At 35.2% G+C, this 17379-nt stretch overlaps 1 protein-coding gene across 1 annotated transcript; it reads right to left on the reverse strand.

Annotated features, from left to right (window-relative positions):
- Nucleotides 1-3766: 3766 nt before the first annotated feature.
- On the reverse strand, nucleotides 3767-12339 carry LOC113494324. Its single transcript, XM_026872619.1, has 11 exons — nucleotides 12182-12339; nucleotides 10281-10418; nucleotides 9753-9776; nucleotides 8968-9144; nucleotides 8485-8544; nucleotides 7923-8030; nucleotides 7360-7521; nucleotides 6914-7009; nucleotides 5908-6108; nucleotides 4438-4589; nucleotides 3767-4019 (listed from the first exon to the last, which is right to left on the reverse strand). The coding sequence occupies exons 1-11, from the start codon at nucleotides 12240-12242 to the stop codon at nucleotides 3891-3893; spliced, it is 1308 nt and encodes a 435-aa protein (XP_026728420.1). The 5' UTR covers nucleotides 12243-12339; the 3' UTR covers nucleotides 3767-3890.
- Between the last annotated feature and the right edge of the window lie 5040 nt (nucleotides 12340-17379).

A 17379-nucleotide genomic window follows, 5' to 3' on the forward strand; every position in this document is an offset into this window, starting at 1 on the left:
GAGATCTTTAAAATAAATTTATCCAATATTGATATTTATTTCATTAAAATCTCAACTTAGTTGGACATGAATTTTATTAAGCAGTATTTATTTGAATTAAATTTCTTATTTGAAATGTCAAAACACTGTATTTATCTTAACAGTATTATTTAAATAAATTATGAAATAATATTAACAGTTTTATGAACCACTGATTATACTTAAATTATCATGCTCAGTAAAGTGTGAATAAAATATTTCTTGTTATTTCTTTGTTTTTATTGAAACATCCTATTGTATTTCTAGACGGTTAAATATTTCACTTTGGAAACAGAATATTTAGAATTTATTTTTAAAGTAGCGCCACTGTGCTTAAAAATATTCTTACTAACAAATAATATTTTTATTTATTATTTATAATGTCCTATTACCAGGGACCGGACAACCCCACTTTAGAGTTAAGCCGTTTGACAGGGTAACCCGTACACGGGGTAACTCATATCGCAGTGTTACCTTTTGTTCGAGTTACATCCTCGAAACCCAGCGAAATGGTTAACACCTTCATTATGGTAACCACGTGAAGGGGTTAACCCCTTCAATAACTTAACCCTTTGAAGTGGTTACCTTCACGAAAGGCTTTTATTCGTGTTACCCTGAATTACCCACTAAACTTGAGCTGCATACTTGCACCCTAGCGGCCCCTCATTGCTTTACTAAGACTACAGCTGATTTTCTTCTATCGCTGACGCGTCGCGCCGCGACTCGCGCCTCTCGGACAAACTACCTACGCGCGAAACGTCATATAGGTAACTAGCTGTTGCCCGCGACTTCGTCCGCGTGGTTAGAAGATATAAGTTAGGAATTTTTGAACGAAAGCCCTCGAAGATTAATATTTTTCCCCGTATTTACCACATTTTCCATTAAATCTTCGCTCCTATTAGTTGCAGCGTAATTTTATATACCTAGCCTAAAACCTTCCTCGATTATTGGTCTATTGAACACAAAATGAGATCAAATTTTTTAGATGAAATTATTTATAATAATTTAAAAAAAAAATCGAATACAAGTTTTTTTTCATTTTTTGCATTTTCTGAGAAGATTTGACGGGTGAATTTTCGATTGAAAATTAGAGTGTTTTTTTATATTAATTCAAAATAAGGTGAAAATAAATATTTTTAATCAAATAAATTACAGCGTATTTGGGACACAAAAAAGTAAGTTTTCACAAAATTTCGTTACAAAAATAAATTTTTGTAAAAGATAAAAAATAAAAAACCACAATCTTGGTTTTTTAGATTTTTCACATAAATTTTGAGGTTATGTGAAAAAAATGTAAACACAAAAGTTTTAGATCTTTTTCTTTTAGAACTTTGCCATTTGACTTTTTTCGATACGAATTTTAGTTTTGCCGGAAATCGATAAAAACCGTTTTTTACTCTTCAAACGTCACTCCCACCCCCTTCCCGACCTCAGATCACCCGTAAATTATTTTTCCTTTCATTTTTATAATATTCCCCTCCTTTTCTAATGGGTTTCATCCTACTATTTTTTTTTTTGGTTTTAAAAATTATCGACCTTGGTCTACAAGTATAGACACGAAAAATATATATCACAACGTTTGAAAAGTGCGACAAGCCAAATTAAACTGTAAGATCATATCCACAATTATTTTTATTCCATGTTTACAAGTCGCTCGGTAAATGCAACAATGGCGCCGCTGGGCGGTAAGATGTCACGTGCGCTCGTGGTTATACTATTTTCAAACTAATGTCTATGATAAAGAGTGCATATTGCATTGTCTTAGGTTGGAGTGGGTTACCCTGTTACAGTGTTACAGGGTAGTAAAGGGTAACCTGTTCGGAACAGGGTTTCAGTAATCCGTTCGAAGGTGTAACATATGTCATAGGGTTTTTTCCAGGGACCGGCCGGATACTCATTGAAAGGGTTTTTGAAGGGGTTTTTTTAAGCGCTTCAAGAAAAAACCCTATGACATATGTTACACCTTCGAACGGATTACTGGAACCCTGTTCCGAACAGGTTACCCTTTACTACCCTGTAACACTGTAACAGGGTAACCCACTCCAACCTAAGACAATGCAATATGCACTCTTTATCATAGACATTAGTTTGAAAATAGTCTAACCACGTGCGGCGCCATTGTTGCATTTACCGAGCGACTTGAAACATGGAATAAAAATCATTGTGGATATGATCTTACAGTTTAATTTTGCTTGTCGCACTTTTCAAACGTTGTGATATATATTTTTCGTGTCTATACTACTTGTAGACCAGGGTCGATAATTTTTAAAACCAAATTAAAAAATAGTAGGATGAAACCCATTAGAAAAGGAGGGGAATATTATAAAAATGAAAGGAAAAATAATTTACGGCTGATCTGAGGTCGGGAAGGGGGTGGGAGTGACGTTTGAAGAGTAAAAAACGGTTTTTATCAATTTCCGGCAAAACTAAAATTCGTATCGAAAAAAGTCAAATGGCAAAGTTCTAAAAGAAAAAGATCGAAAACTTTTGTGTTTACATTTTTTTCACATAACCTCAAAATTTATGTGAAAAATCTAAAAAACCAAGATTGTGGTTTTTTATTTTTATCTTTTACAAAAATTTATTTTTGTAACGAAATTTGGTGAAAACTTACTTTTTTGTGTCCCAAATACGCTGTCATTTATTTGATTAAAAATATTTATTTTATTCACCTTATTTTGAATTAATATAAAAAAACACTCTGATTTTCAATCGAAAATTCACCCGTCAAATCTTCTCAGAAAATGCAAAAAATGAAAAAAAACTTGTATTCGATTTTTTTTTAATTATTATAAATAATTTCATCTAAAAAATTTGATCTCATTTTGTGTTCAATAGACCAATAATCGAGGAAGGTTTTAGGCTAGGTATATCAAATTACGCTGCAACTAATAGGAGCGAAGATTTAATGGAAAATGTGGCAAATACGGGGAAAAATATTAATCTTCGAGGGCTTTCGTTCAAAAATTCCTAACTTATATCTTCTAACCACGCGGACGAAGTCGCGGGCAAAAGCTAGTTACCTATATGACGTTTCGCGCGTAGGTAGTTTGTCCGAGAGGCGCGACGCGTCGGCGATAGAAGAAAATCAGCTGTAGTCTTAGTAAAGCAATGAGGGGCCGCTAGGGTGCAAGTATGCAGCTCAAGTTTAGTGGGTAATTCAGGGTAACACGAATAAAAGCCTTTCGTGAAGGTAACCACTTCAAAGGGTTAAGTTATTGAAGGGGTTAACCCCTTCACGTGGTTACCATAATGAAGGTGTTAACCATTTCGCTGGGTTTCGAGGCTGTAACTCGAACAAAAGGTAACACTGCGATATGAGTTACCCCGTGTACGGGTTACCCTGTCAAACGGCTTAACTCTAAAGTGGGGTTGTCCGGTCCCTGGTTTTTTCTTGAAGCGCTTAAAAAAACCCCTTAAAAAACCCTTTCAATGAGTATCCGGCCGGTCCCTGCCTATTACAATCGAGTAGTTTCGGAGTAGTCAAGTAGTTTCGGATGGTTCTATGAACAGACTTTTAAGCGGGAGTTAAGTATTGTAATCTGGAATCGCCAAATCTGGTCTAAATTATCTGACCAACTGTACCAACCCTGGTCTACAAATAAATAAAAGATTGTAAGTAATGAAAACAGAATTCTCATTTAAATAAATTATTTTAATAGCTATTACAAAATACAAACGATTATAGAATTATTTATATAAGTGTATAGTATGTATGTTGAAATATAGCAGTAAAATAAATCAGTCGTTTATTCGTTTCATTTACTTATTTTTTTTAATAATGGGTTATAGACTAACAATTTTCGTTATTCAAACATTTTACAAAAGAGTTCAAAAGACGTCCGTGACTCTCAGACCATAGACTATAAACGTTATTTTTTACCGTCCTCCGCAGGGTGTAAAGAGCCAATGATAGTGGCATAGGGTGTTGCGTTCGAAACATACTTTGTACTAGGACTTTCTCTCAGATTATCTAAATCAGCATAAAGTACTCTCTCGGTCTGCAAAAAAAATAACAAATATTAATATCAGACTTCGAAACAATTATTACCTCCACCAAAAAATTGTTAGTCAAAGCCTCTGCGCTGTGGTTACTAGGCACTCTAAAAGAGAGAGAGAAAAAATGTTTGTTGAATTTTGACAGTTGTTTCCAAAATAGGTAAAATAATTTAAGTTTACCTACGATTATTTTATTACGATAAGCAAACTGTAATGAATACTTTAAAGAAGAAAACAACGAGCCGTCACAAAACATTAGCATTTTTTTTATTAGAATTGTCAGGTGTTAAAATCATTAGGTAATTAAACTAAGGGCGAATACAAGACAAAAGCCATTTAAGGCTGGTGTATGTATAAGTCTACGCAAAGGAAAACAGCATGGTATCCAAAACGGAAAAAATACATAGATAAAAAACTTACAGTTGCATAAGTCTCCAATTCGAGATGTTGCGAGTTGGTTTTCTTAAACTTGAATCTCTTGGCTATTAAACCTATAGCTAATATTACGACTGATGCGATGCCGCCGGCTATGTACAAAATGTTGTAATTTGTCCCGTTGTAAGACTCGGCATCTGTGGAATTAGTTCTCTTTAGCATTCTGCCAAAACAATAATTAGAACTGTTATATTAACCGGGAATGTTCCGCCCCGCACTGAATTTCCAATTATTGAGTTGGAAAAATGCTTAGAATAATACGAATAGTGCATGCGATAGCTGAACGGTTGAGGTCACCACACTAAACCCACTGAGCGCGCCGTGTCGCGTGTCCGATCCCCGCGTAGGACAAACATTTGTGTGATCCACGAATGCTTGTCCTGAGTCTGGGTGTCTTTGTGCACGAGAATTGTAAGTTTGTGAAACTCCTTAGTTATTGCGGGAGTCGTTTTAAAAAAAAACGACTTTCCACTCATCCATCGGCCATTGTGGCCGACCTCCGTGGTCGAGTGGCGTGGGCACCGGTTACAAGGTGTCGCTAGCTCTGAGGTCCCGGGTTCGATCCCCGGTCGGGTCAATATAAAAATTCACATTTTTACATTGTCTCGGGTCTGGGTGTTTGTGGTACCTTCGTTGTATCTGAATTCCATAACACAAGTGCTTTAGCAACTTACTTTGGGTTCAGAACAATGCATGTGATTTTGTCCGCATTTATTTATTATTATTATTTATTATTATTGTAAATAGCAGACTTGAGGCCCAGATTACTCAAAGCAGTAAGTTCTTTCAATTGAAACTCACCGGCTTCACGAACGCCTGGACGTGTTAAATTCTTTAACTGCTGAGAAAACATTGCACCCAGAACACCAGCGGAGTCATTCTGAACTGAGCCATTTAATATGACTAAATGTTTGACTGGAGTTTTTAATGTGTGTAAATTTGGGCCTGGTGTGTCAGGATGAGTAAAGTTTTCGCCTGGAGCTGGGCTTTTGCTCTCCAGAGGTTTGAGCGTTTCTGAAGAACAAACAGTATTTTAGCAGTTGTACGAGGAGGTTGTTGACAGTACGAGGCAACATGAAATGGTGAGTTGTTATGACTTGTGAGATGAGATGTAAATTTCGACAAAATTTGATCACACAAATATTTAAAAAACGAGCGAAAGTATGTGTGTGTTTGTGTGTGTGTGTGTGTGTGTGTGTGTGTGTGTGTGTGTGTGTGTGTGTGTGTGTGTGTGTGTGCTTGTGCGTGCGTGCGTGCGTGCGTGTGTGTGTGTGTGTGTGTGTGTGTGTGTGTGTGTTTGTGGAAGAGCCGGGAAGATGAGATGACGCAAGAGTATCGACACAAGTGGCGTCCCACACTAATGGCCTACCCATCTTCCAAGAGAACAACCCTCATATCGCTGGATTGATTTCAGTGAAACTTGCAACATCTATCAAACTGCACAAAACTACCTACGTGTCACGGAAGTGTCAGTACCGTCGTCATATAACACCAACGTTGTTTTATTAGCGACGTGTCTCGTGACAATATTTCCACTCCTCGTGTAATACACACAGCACAGCATGCCACCGTTGTCACTCTCATCAAATCTCTTCGTCACCGGCGATGGACTTTCCTCAATAACATTCGATAGACTGACGAAGACTACGTAGACTTCTGGAAAGAAAATTGTTTTGTATTAGCTATAAGTAGCAAGTAAAAACAACCTGCCAGATGGTCCGACGACCTGGTGGAAGCCGCTGGGTCTCGTGGGGTGCAGGTGGCAATGAACCGGTCGCGCTGGAGAACGTATGCAGAGGCCTATGTCCAGCAGTGGACAGCTATAGGCTGAGATGATGATGATGATAACAAGAAATATCTTGAACGGAAAATGAAATGAATTAAAAAAAAAAAAAAAAAACTTAATACAAAATCTTTGGCACTATTTCTAACAGAGATGCAATATAATATAATATACTGCCCAAAAGGCCGGCAATACTTCTGGCCTGGTTTCCCGACTTTGGCAGGGATGAAAAAGTCTTTTTGGAAGTTTTATAAACCATATTTAATAATTTTTTTTGCATTCTGATATAGGTATTGTAATAAAAAAAATGAAATTTTCAAGCTACATTTTATACACCAGTGTAAAAAAATCAATTTTATAAATATGTAAAGTTTAATTATATGTATTTTTTTATAATGTTTTTAGATCGTTTCTATTCGTCCCCAATACGACACAAACATTTTTTGGTTGGAGTATTTTGCGTTGAATGTCGACGCTTCTGCCGCCAGCAATCGATTTGGTGCTGAAGCAGCAGCTTTAGCACCAAATCGGTGTCATCGTAATATTCTATTTTCACACAATATACACGCATGAAAAATTTTAAGACGGTAATAAACTTCCAATATATGATTACCGACAACGGGGCAGGAATAAAAAAATCCTTGTAAAGATTCTTTAGATTAATTACTTATATATTACCTTTTATCAAACCCGCTGTATTCTCGTATTCCATACAATCAAACCGAGTGTCCTCTAAGCTATTGTACTTTATAAGAGGCATACGTTCTATAGTACCTGAAAAAAAATAGTAATCAGGTCTTCAAAAGGAAATTTTAATATTATCTGTCAAAATTTAGTTCCATATTTGTAACTAGATGGCGTTGTTCTTTAAGACCATTTTCTGAATGGCATTGTTAATATTTAAGGATACGATTTATACATTTTTAAATTTGTGATCATTGTAGATAATGTTAATACGATATAATAATTATTCCTAGTTTGTATGCTTTAACTGTAACCAAACATGTCTCACATTAATATACCACCTTTTTAAACCATGTTTCATGGAAATAATTATATTTTGTGTCACGGCATAACTTCTATGTACCTTCTAGGTGTCAAACAATATCATAATGTATACTTACTTGTCACCGACAATGTCGTGTTCAGCGCGAGAGTATTGCTCTCATCGTTAGAACATTGCACCATCATTCCGTTGTCAAACCTTTCAAATTGCAATATTAATTCAGTAACGAAATTAACCGGCAATATTGTTATATTATTTAAACATGCATGTTGGTTTTGACCTGTAAATAAGTAATTTAATTAAATCTTTTTTTATATTCCTTACACCTTTATGTAAATATCCTGTTTTACAAATAAAAATATTCTGATTCTTATTGTGATTCTGATATGGAAGTTTTTCATTTGAATGTTCAGAAGCAATTTTTTTTCCTAACAATCTGTGTCTAGATATTTATAAGAGGTCCGTAGGCAAAGGGTAAAAATGTATCGCTATTACTAATGTTGCGTTGTCTGTTCGTCTATCGACAATCAACCATCTGTTGCCAAAAATAAAAACGATTTTCAGCGACAGTTGATGAACGAAAAAAAACATGTTGCGCAGTGACAGCATGTTTTTTTTTAATTGTTTTCTTTAGCCCATTGGTATGGAACCCTCTAAATCTAATCGCACTTAACCTAATACCTGTCTTGTATCTTAAGCACCAATTATGCTGTTTTCCCGCAGATTGACAGTAAAAATTATGTGATTGCCCTTGTTTGCCAGTTGTTACAGACATTTTTGTGTTTACACCTGAAAATAATAATAAATGGTTAAGGTAGGGTAAGTAAGGTAGGACATAGGGTCTGCGGATAAAGTAAAACAGTTGTTTGGAAGACAAAAACTACATTCTAAGCGTATTAAAATATGTTAATTTAAATTTATTAAAAAAATGTGGACAACATCACATACATTGTTCCGCACCCAAAGTAAGTTGCTTAAGCACTTGTATTATGGAATTCAGATACAACGAAGCTACCACAAACGCCCAGACCCGAGGCAATGTAGAAATGTTTTAACATTGACCCGACCGGGGATCGAACCCGGTACTCCAGAGCTAGCGACATCTTGAAACCGGTGCGTACGCCGCTCGACCACGGAGGTTGTCCTACCACTAACAGCACTGGTTTTATCTTTTTGCAATAATGATATTCTGATTGCCAAGTGTGTCGAAGTTTTACAATTTTTATTTCTATGATATACGTACGATCGATTGCTGACGACAGGTCCAAATTAATAATACATCTATTCTCAGTATCTTTATCTCCTGAAATAAAGAGTGGTTTCCTTTAATACATTTGTAGGTGTGCGTTTGTATAAGTTGGGTTCTAACCAATACTTCTTATCACTTAAGGCCTCTTCTTAATTACCGCCACATTCAAATGATTACTTCGATATTTGAAGACACCAATATATATTTATTTTATTTGAAATGTGCATTCTACGAAGAAAATAATTATCAGTTTTATAAAGTATAGTCATAATAAAAGCCGGGACCCAATTTGACGTGCCTTCCGAAACACGGAGGAACTCTTTATTAGAAACATCGTCACCCATCTATGGACCAACCGCGTCAAGCGTAGCTTAACCTGTGACCGACGCACCTATGCAGTTATAGCTTAGCCACGAGCTCCTCTTTTACATGACCTGAAAACAAAAGGACTTCTAAACTAGTTCAGTAAGCACGTACCTGGACAATCGGATTGAGTTCCTTTCTCAAAAATGGTGATATCTGTCGCACTAGACGGATAGCCCGACTGGGGATTTTTTAATTCTAACTTTAATAATAATCGCTTGATATGCTTCAATTTTGTTTCGTAAGTTATATTTTTATCTCGGTCAGTAGGCCCCGAGAATAAATCCCGAGCTGAAAAAATATAAAGGTTATGTCAGAGCTAGAAGCATGCTACACATCGCGTTTAAAAGCTTTTAATTTTGCATGTTATGAGCGTAGAGAGAAGTAAGGTTAGACTGGCATATAAATACCCATTAACTAGATTAATAATAACTCTGTGCCTGCCTATACTGTCATAAAACTACTCTGTCATGTAATCTAGTCCTAGTTACACAATAAATATCATATCATATCATTAATTAAAAGTAATAAAATAATAGAATATTTGATGAAAAAAACTGTTTAGACACTTAGACAAATTTCCAAAAAATATTAAACACTTTGTTAAATATTTACACTGCGTTTTATTTTATCTCGTAAACAAAACTATTAGGGAATACAGTGATTCAAAATCACGTGTGACGTCACTTACCAGTACACTTCTTTACTAGCAAGTGCATTAGTGTACTTTAGTGCCTTATTTTTCTTGCTTTTTATTGATGTGATAGAATGAAAATACGTACTCAATATTTTTTTCAAATCTGTCTGAAGGTCTAAACTGATTTATATCATAAGATTATCTAATTTTTAAATGCACATAAGTTGAGTTATTATTTAATTAATCTTGGTATTATACTCACAATTCGTATCGTGTTTTTTAGTAACTGCAAAACAAAACATCAATTATTATCTTAGTAAAATGTAAGTAACAATGTCGGTCTGCCTGATTAAAATGAGTTGGAATAAATTGAATTGGTGTTGTGTTTTAAATATACATGTGTTTTTAAATCAGTTCTTTGTTAACTGCAGCACAGACTTTGACTTGTTTAGGGCTAGAAGGCAGTAACTGACAGTGAAAGCGTTATTAACCACCATGTTGGTCTAGTGGTTAATAGCTCTGACTGTTGTAACAGAGGTCGTGGATTCGATTCCCACTCTAACGAATATTTGTGTGATGAGCACTATCGTTTTTTGTTTCACATCTAGTTTTAATTTATCTAAAATATAATGTAATTAGTTATGTATATAAATACGTTTATCAGTTGTCTAGTAATCATAATACAAGCTTTGCTTAGTTTGACACTAGATGGCGGTTTGTGATGAAAGAAGAAAAAACATCCATACATACAATCTTTCGTGTCAAATAATATCAGTAGGATTAGACTTACCAAGCTCGTATACCCGGTAATTATTAACTAAATTAGTTTTTGCATGATTTACAACTATAGTCATGTCTAAGAAGTTATTGCTGTGTTGGCAGAAACATTCGGAGACCGGCCAGGACTCGACGAGGTCTGTCACACCATCTGTCATAACGAAAATCATTATTACAACTCACATTCGAACTGGGCCCCGATTCTGCTATTTACAACGGCGACGACTGATTAGCAGTTGAATTAACTTTGAAACACAATAGTCGGAATTTCATTGTGTTGATCTTGAGTGTACCGTCACATACTGAATTTAAAATCTATATGTCTATATATACTAATATATAAAGCTGAAGAGTTTGTTTGTTTGTTTGAACACGCTAATCTCAGGTATTTTTGAATAGACCATTCGTCGAGGAAGGCTATATATCATCACGCTGCGACTAATAGGAGCGAAGATACAATGGAAAATGTGAAAAAAATAGGGCATGTATAAATCATAACTTTTTTTTTTATTTTTTTAATGAATGCGGACAACATCACATACATTGTTCTGAACCCAAAGTAAGTTGCTAAAGCACTTGTGTTATGGAATTCAGATACAACGAAGGTACCACAAACACCCAGACCCGAGACAATGTAGAAATGTGAATTTTTACATTGACCCGACCGGGGATCGAACCCGGGACCTCAGAGCTAGCGACACCTTGAAACCGTTGCGTACGCCACTCGACCACGGAGGTCGTCTTACATCTTCTAACCACGCAGACGAAGTCGCGGGCAACAGTTAGTGGTGAAATAAAAATGCTTAGAATAATAGGAATAGTGCGAATTTCATCTAATTGGTGGCAATTAGATTGAAATTAAATGAATGGTCATTCATAGGGCATTGTAAATAGTAGAATCGAGGCCCTGTTTAAACTCTTAACGTCTTGTTAAAAAAAATATACAATGGATAAATTTGAACGCTAGGTCAGTGAACTTGGTGCTTTCAATCAGGAGTGGCATTTTTGAGTGTTTTTGAAGTTTAAGCTTTTAGATCCATTATTGGTATTAATGATCCCACGGGAATATAAATAATAACACTAATAAAATCTTAAAGTTTAAACAAGTGGCATAAAATTGAGATAAAAACTGTCCTAAGTGTTAATCCTGATTATAAACTATCTGTGTACTAAGTTTCATCTAAATCCGTTCGGTGGTTTTTGTGTACATGCAACATGCGTGCCCAAGGCAATAAATTATGAGGAAAAAATTAACCAATTGATAACTTCCGCCTCTTTGCCTTGGGTATGATTCGTGGACCAAAAAAAGGTAATTAATATACCTATATCAATCCTGTTTTCTATGTCTACATCAATAAATTATTTTATGTACTTTGTGAAAGCCTCGCTGATCCACGCCGTGTCACGTTTTCACAGTTTAAACTGTCTTACTTACTTCAAAAGATAGGCGACTTTTAATTAGGTAAATAATTAACACTTGTGTCGCGGGACACATTCACAACAAACCCAGACAAAACACAAGCATTCGTAGATCACAACGTGGTGTGTTGTTAACCACTCGGCTATACGTACCTACATTGTCATCAGTGTTACAGTTTTATTAGTCATCTTATTATTGCACTTATACCTATGTTCATGTCTATATTAATTCTTAATCTGTGGTCTCATGAGTCACATACATTCTTAACAATATTGCGAGCGAAATCAAAAAGTTGAAGACTTTCAGTAATTTAACATTCAACAAATGAAATAAAATCAAAATATTATTAAGAAGTAAGTAGATCATTATTTAGTTCATCTGTTTTTTGGCACGTAGTTCAATTATTTTCATGATCTAATAATGTAACTGTGATACTTGGTAAATGAAGAAGTTAAATTGTTACCAGTGACTATTTTAAGTAAGTAAATACTCACCTGTGTTTCCAATGCTTTGGGATAATTGTAAAATGAAGGCGAGAAGATTAATCACTTTCATTTTCTAATTGTAATTCCACTGTTCATTTATATATTTAATAAGTTTCACATTTCTATTTAGTGTTGTTGTTGTTTTTACACATTGTGACTGAAACTCGTTTGTGTCACGCTAGCAAACTGACGGCTACTGATTAAATTGCGTTTATTTAAATGATATTGTTGTAATTGTCCTGTTATTGAAATGATATACTCGTATATTCAAGTACCGTTTGGTATTTTACAAGTTTTATTTAGTTTCACCTGTCTCTTTGTCTTTCTGTCAGTCCCAATTGAGAGGAACTTTTCAGACCTTATGTAGGTAAGAAAGAGACGGATATAGATGGCGAGGAACGTAGTGCCTATCTCAAATTAAATAAGCTTCGAAACAGTCAAGTCAGATTGATGAAAACATGACTTATAGCTGATTTGATGCTCTAACTGGAAGATAGCTCCGCTAAATCATCATCGAGTTACGATTCGTGTGAATTTGGATTCCAAAGCAGACCAAAACGTTGTTTTTTTTATATAACCTTTTAGCGGCTAATGTTAGCTTTTCCTTACCTATTTTTTTTAAGATTTTATGACAACATTGCATGCATGCACGCATAATTGCATACATGTGCTAGGTTTCATAAATTCTACGAGTCTCTATTTTGCCCAGGCACTAGACTCCCTGATTCTGCAACCGTTCTCCGACAGTCGTTTCTCCTTTGGACTGTTCACCGACAGGACGTTTCGTTTTTGAGAGATTCGTCGATAGAACGTTTCACCTATGGTGTGTTTCGCCGACAGAATGGTTCGCATTTGTTAGTTTCGACGACAGGACTTTTCAACTATGGAATATTCGCCGTCAGATCGTTTTGTCTACGATTGTTTCGTCATGGCATTTTCACTATTAAACTGAAAAGCCACCAAAAAGCTACTAGCTGGCTACAAAGACATGAAGAAAGAAATTGTTTTAATGGAAAATCGCCTTTACTTTTAATGAATGGTATTTCTATATTACCTATACATATTCGTTTATTTTTTTATTGCAAACACTGGGGAAATAATAAAACAAAAGATTATAAAATTATTTAATTACAACTGGGTACACATTTTTAAGCCAATTTTACTACATCTATAGTACACAAAAAGTTTCTCGAAAGAAGTTGCTTTTTGTATCATTGTAGTAATATAGTAATAGGCGCTTGATACTTAGCTTAGTATAATAAAAATTATGCGACAAAAATGTGGGTAGTCATGATTATCTGTTTTTTTTCTCTTCATTGGTTACAGTATGCTCTGCAAACTCATTGACGATTGTGTTTTTTCTTAATTAACGGTTTAAAAATGAATGAAAGTGAAATTGTGAAGTCGAAACGTGGCAAAGATGTGTTAATTTATGAAGGATATTCGTATCATTTAAATAGGAGGCGTGATAATAACTACTACTGGAGATGTACGAAAAAAGATAGTACTCGGTGTAATGTATCTATTACTTCTTTGCTTACAACCAACAATCAACACATTGTGCTGTACCAAAATCGTGATCATATGCACTTACCCAACCCTGAAAAACGTATTGAAATGAAGTTAAAGGCTAATTTGAAAGATAAAGCTAATCAATCGATGGATTCACCTGCACAAATTATACAGCGGTGCATCCAAATGGTACCGAGTACCAGTGCTCCCCATATGCCTAATAAAGATGCTATGAGGAAACTTATTCAAAGAGAAAGAAATAAAAATCTTCCACCGATTCCAAAGGATATTCACAGTGTCGTGATTCCCGAAGAATTAATGAGCAATGACTGTGGTGAACAATTTCTGATCGGGCACTACATTGATGATAATGAGTGCGTATTAGTATTTTCCACAAAGGAAAATCTGAAATTGCTGAACGAAGCGAAGTTTTGGATGATGGACGGGACCTTTGCTTGTTGCCCGCGTCCATTCCGTCAGATCTATACAGTACATGCAATGGTTGGCGCACCACACTCCACGCATAAAATAGTTCCCCTAGTGTACGGTTTGCTTTCTCACAAGTCAGTAAAATCTTATCAATTTTTTTTAGAAATTGTTAAATGCGTGGGATTTAATAAATTGAATGTCCATTTGGATCCGGACATTATCCTCACCGATTTTGAATTTTCTGCTATGAAAGCTATTCAAAAAACATTTCCCAATTGTTTAAATAAACTGTGTTTTTTCCACTTAAATCAGAGTATATATCGACATATACAGAAAGCTGGTCTAGCTACGAAATACAATAATGATGCAGATTTCGCTCATAAGATGCGGCATATCGGTGCACTGGCATTTCTAGAGCCAAGTGAAATTATTGAAGCCTTTGCTATAATAAAAGACGAAATTATACCAGACGAAGCAATTGATGTGATAACGTGGTTCGAAAAATATTATATCAACGGATCAATGAGAATTACAAAATCAGTTAGCTCTATAATGACAATGAAACGACTTCCACCGCAATTTCCACCTACTCTGTGGTCAGTACATGATAGTATATTATCATATGTTCCTTTATCACAGAACGCCCTTGAATCGTGGCATAACAGATGGAATACACTACTAAATCGACAGAAGTGGAACATATTTAAAACTATCTCAGAGTTTAAAAAGGAGCAAAAGAATACAGTCATCATTATTGAAAGAATAAAATCCGCAGAACCTATGTCTAAGCGAAAGCGTGGAGGTACAGACTATTACAGGAAAAGGATTGAAACACATTTATCTGAAAAGAATCAGATGGACTTAAAATCATATTTAAATGGATGGGCACATATTTGTCACCTAATTAAATAATTTTATATTATTTAAACCTAGGTATACCTAACTACTTATAATAAAACTGCTAATAAACCATTTAATCCACACTTTATAATATAAATAAATGAAACGTTCATTAATCTTTTGTTTTATTATTTCCCCAGTGTTTGCAATAAAAAAATAAACGAATATGTATAGGTAATATAGAAATACCATTCATTAAAAGTAAAGGCGATTTTCCATTAAAACAATTTCTTTCTTCATGTCTTTGTAGCCAGCTAGTAGCTTTTTGGTGGCTTTTCAGTTTAATAGTGAAAATGCCATGACGAAACAATCGTAGACAAAACGATCTGACGGCGAATATTCCATAGTTGAAAAGTCCTGTCGTCGAAACTAACAAATGCGAACCATTCTGTCGGCGAAACACACCATAGGTGAAACGTTCTATCGACGAATCTCTCAAAAACGAAACGTCCTGTCGGTGAACAGTCCAAAGGAGAAACGACTGTCGGAGAACGGTTGCAGAATCAGACTCCCTTTCTTGTTTTGCTTGTCCGGTTGGATTTTTGTAACTCAATTTTGAGGTACTTCCCGATTAGCTAGCAGGCTGAAAATTTCAGGGTAACTTCAAACCCGATGACAATGCAATTTACAACTAAGAAAACGGCTGGGCCGAGTTTGATAAAATTTTAATGAAGTGACAACAAAAACGTGGGTTTTTAGATTTTTTTATTCTGTTTAATTCTATTAAGTTTATATTCACCTACAATATTAGCTTTTGTTTTCGGATGGGTTATCATCACACCCGCCCTTTTTGGTTGAGTGGAAGGCAATGTCAGACTTCTACTGACTATAACCCACCCATGTTCCTTCCTTTGCCCTTCGTGTACCGGGGCCACGGTAACCCTTTCGGAAAATCCCGCTTAATATTATTTCTAGTAGGTTAATAACTCACAAATCGTCATATAGTGTGTTATGATCAGATTTTCCTATTACGTCAACTTTACATAAATAATTTAAATTTTTGTCCTTAAACAATATGTATAATTACTATTCTGATTTTTATTATTATTTCAGGACCATATAGGTAGCTTCTACCTGTCATTCGTAAGCACGAAGTCGCGGGCAATAGCTGGTTTGAAATAAAATTGAAGTATTTGCGCTGTAGCGTGGTGCGTAAGTCACATGAATTGCTCATGTATCTAGGTAACGACTCACACAGTATGGACTACAATCCTTGTATCGCAGGGGTTACACAAACATTCACAAAGATTTTTGGATCACATAAATGCTTATTTTACGCGGGTTTAGAACCTGTGACACATCGCGTACAGTCGTACAGTGAGTTTGGCATTTTGACCGATATCATATAGATATCCATGGTGACCTCAACCACGTAGTGGCTATTCCTGCAGTCATTAAGACAAATAAAACACAAAATCGACGGCAATAATTTATTTTTGCATTTCAAAATGTACTTACAATCGTTCTTAAACGCTAATATCATTTCGCCTACATCTAGGTGGGTCCCTTACGGGGAACAATTTGCTCGCTTGAGCATAACTTTTATTAACGTTTAACACTACGTGGGGAGCGCGCCATTTTTGTATGCGACTGTTCTTTTTTTAAATGATCGTGATATTGTTATTTTTTTTTTTGTTTTATGGCTATTATTTAAAATATAGAACTGATATTATATTATGTATTTATGATTGGAATAGAAGGTAAATGATGTTATTTTGAATAAAATGATGGGACGAAAATGTAATTGGAATTTGATGTTTTGAAAAAACGTGGCTTAAAAACTATTAAAACAAATAAATATTATATTTTAAATACGGGAAGAACATACAAAAACAGCGCACAAACCCCTTAAAATTCGAAAAGTGATTTTCTAATTATATCAATCTTAATACCTTTTTCATATGATATAATTAATATTTATTCGAATAAATACACTTAGTGTTGAAATTAACATTCCTTAAGTTATTTCAGATTTAATTAAATACTAAGAAAATTTGTAATTTGGATAGTTGACGTACTTGGTCAAAGATTTTTTTATCACTTTCGTTAAGTTCGACTCGTGACCCCTCCGCGTCAGCTCATGATTAAGGACTCCGGTTGGGTCCGAAACTAGTCGGGCGATCTACAATAAGCATGAGTAGTCATCGATTTATTAAAGTATTGGTCGAATTTTAATGAAATTTCTTATATTGCTTGAAGACGTGCTGGGTTGTCCTATGATCTATAGGTAGTTATCAAACCGCGACTGTTGAAATTATACAGTGTGGCGTTACAATGGTGACATTAATGATGTCACTATCGTAGCGCCACGCAAGTATCAAGTAATGCTTTAGGTTAAAGACTAGTCAGCTGTTATCATGTGACCA

Source organism: Trichoplusia ni, chromosome 5 (assembly GCF_003590095.1).
Source record: "Trichoplusia ni isolate ovarian cell line Hi5 chromosome 5, tn1, whole genome shotgun sequence".
Classification (NCBI taxonomy): Eukaryota; Metazoa; Arthropoda; class Insecta; order Lepidoptera; family Noctuidae; genus Trichoplusia; species Trichoplusia ni.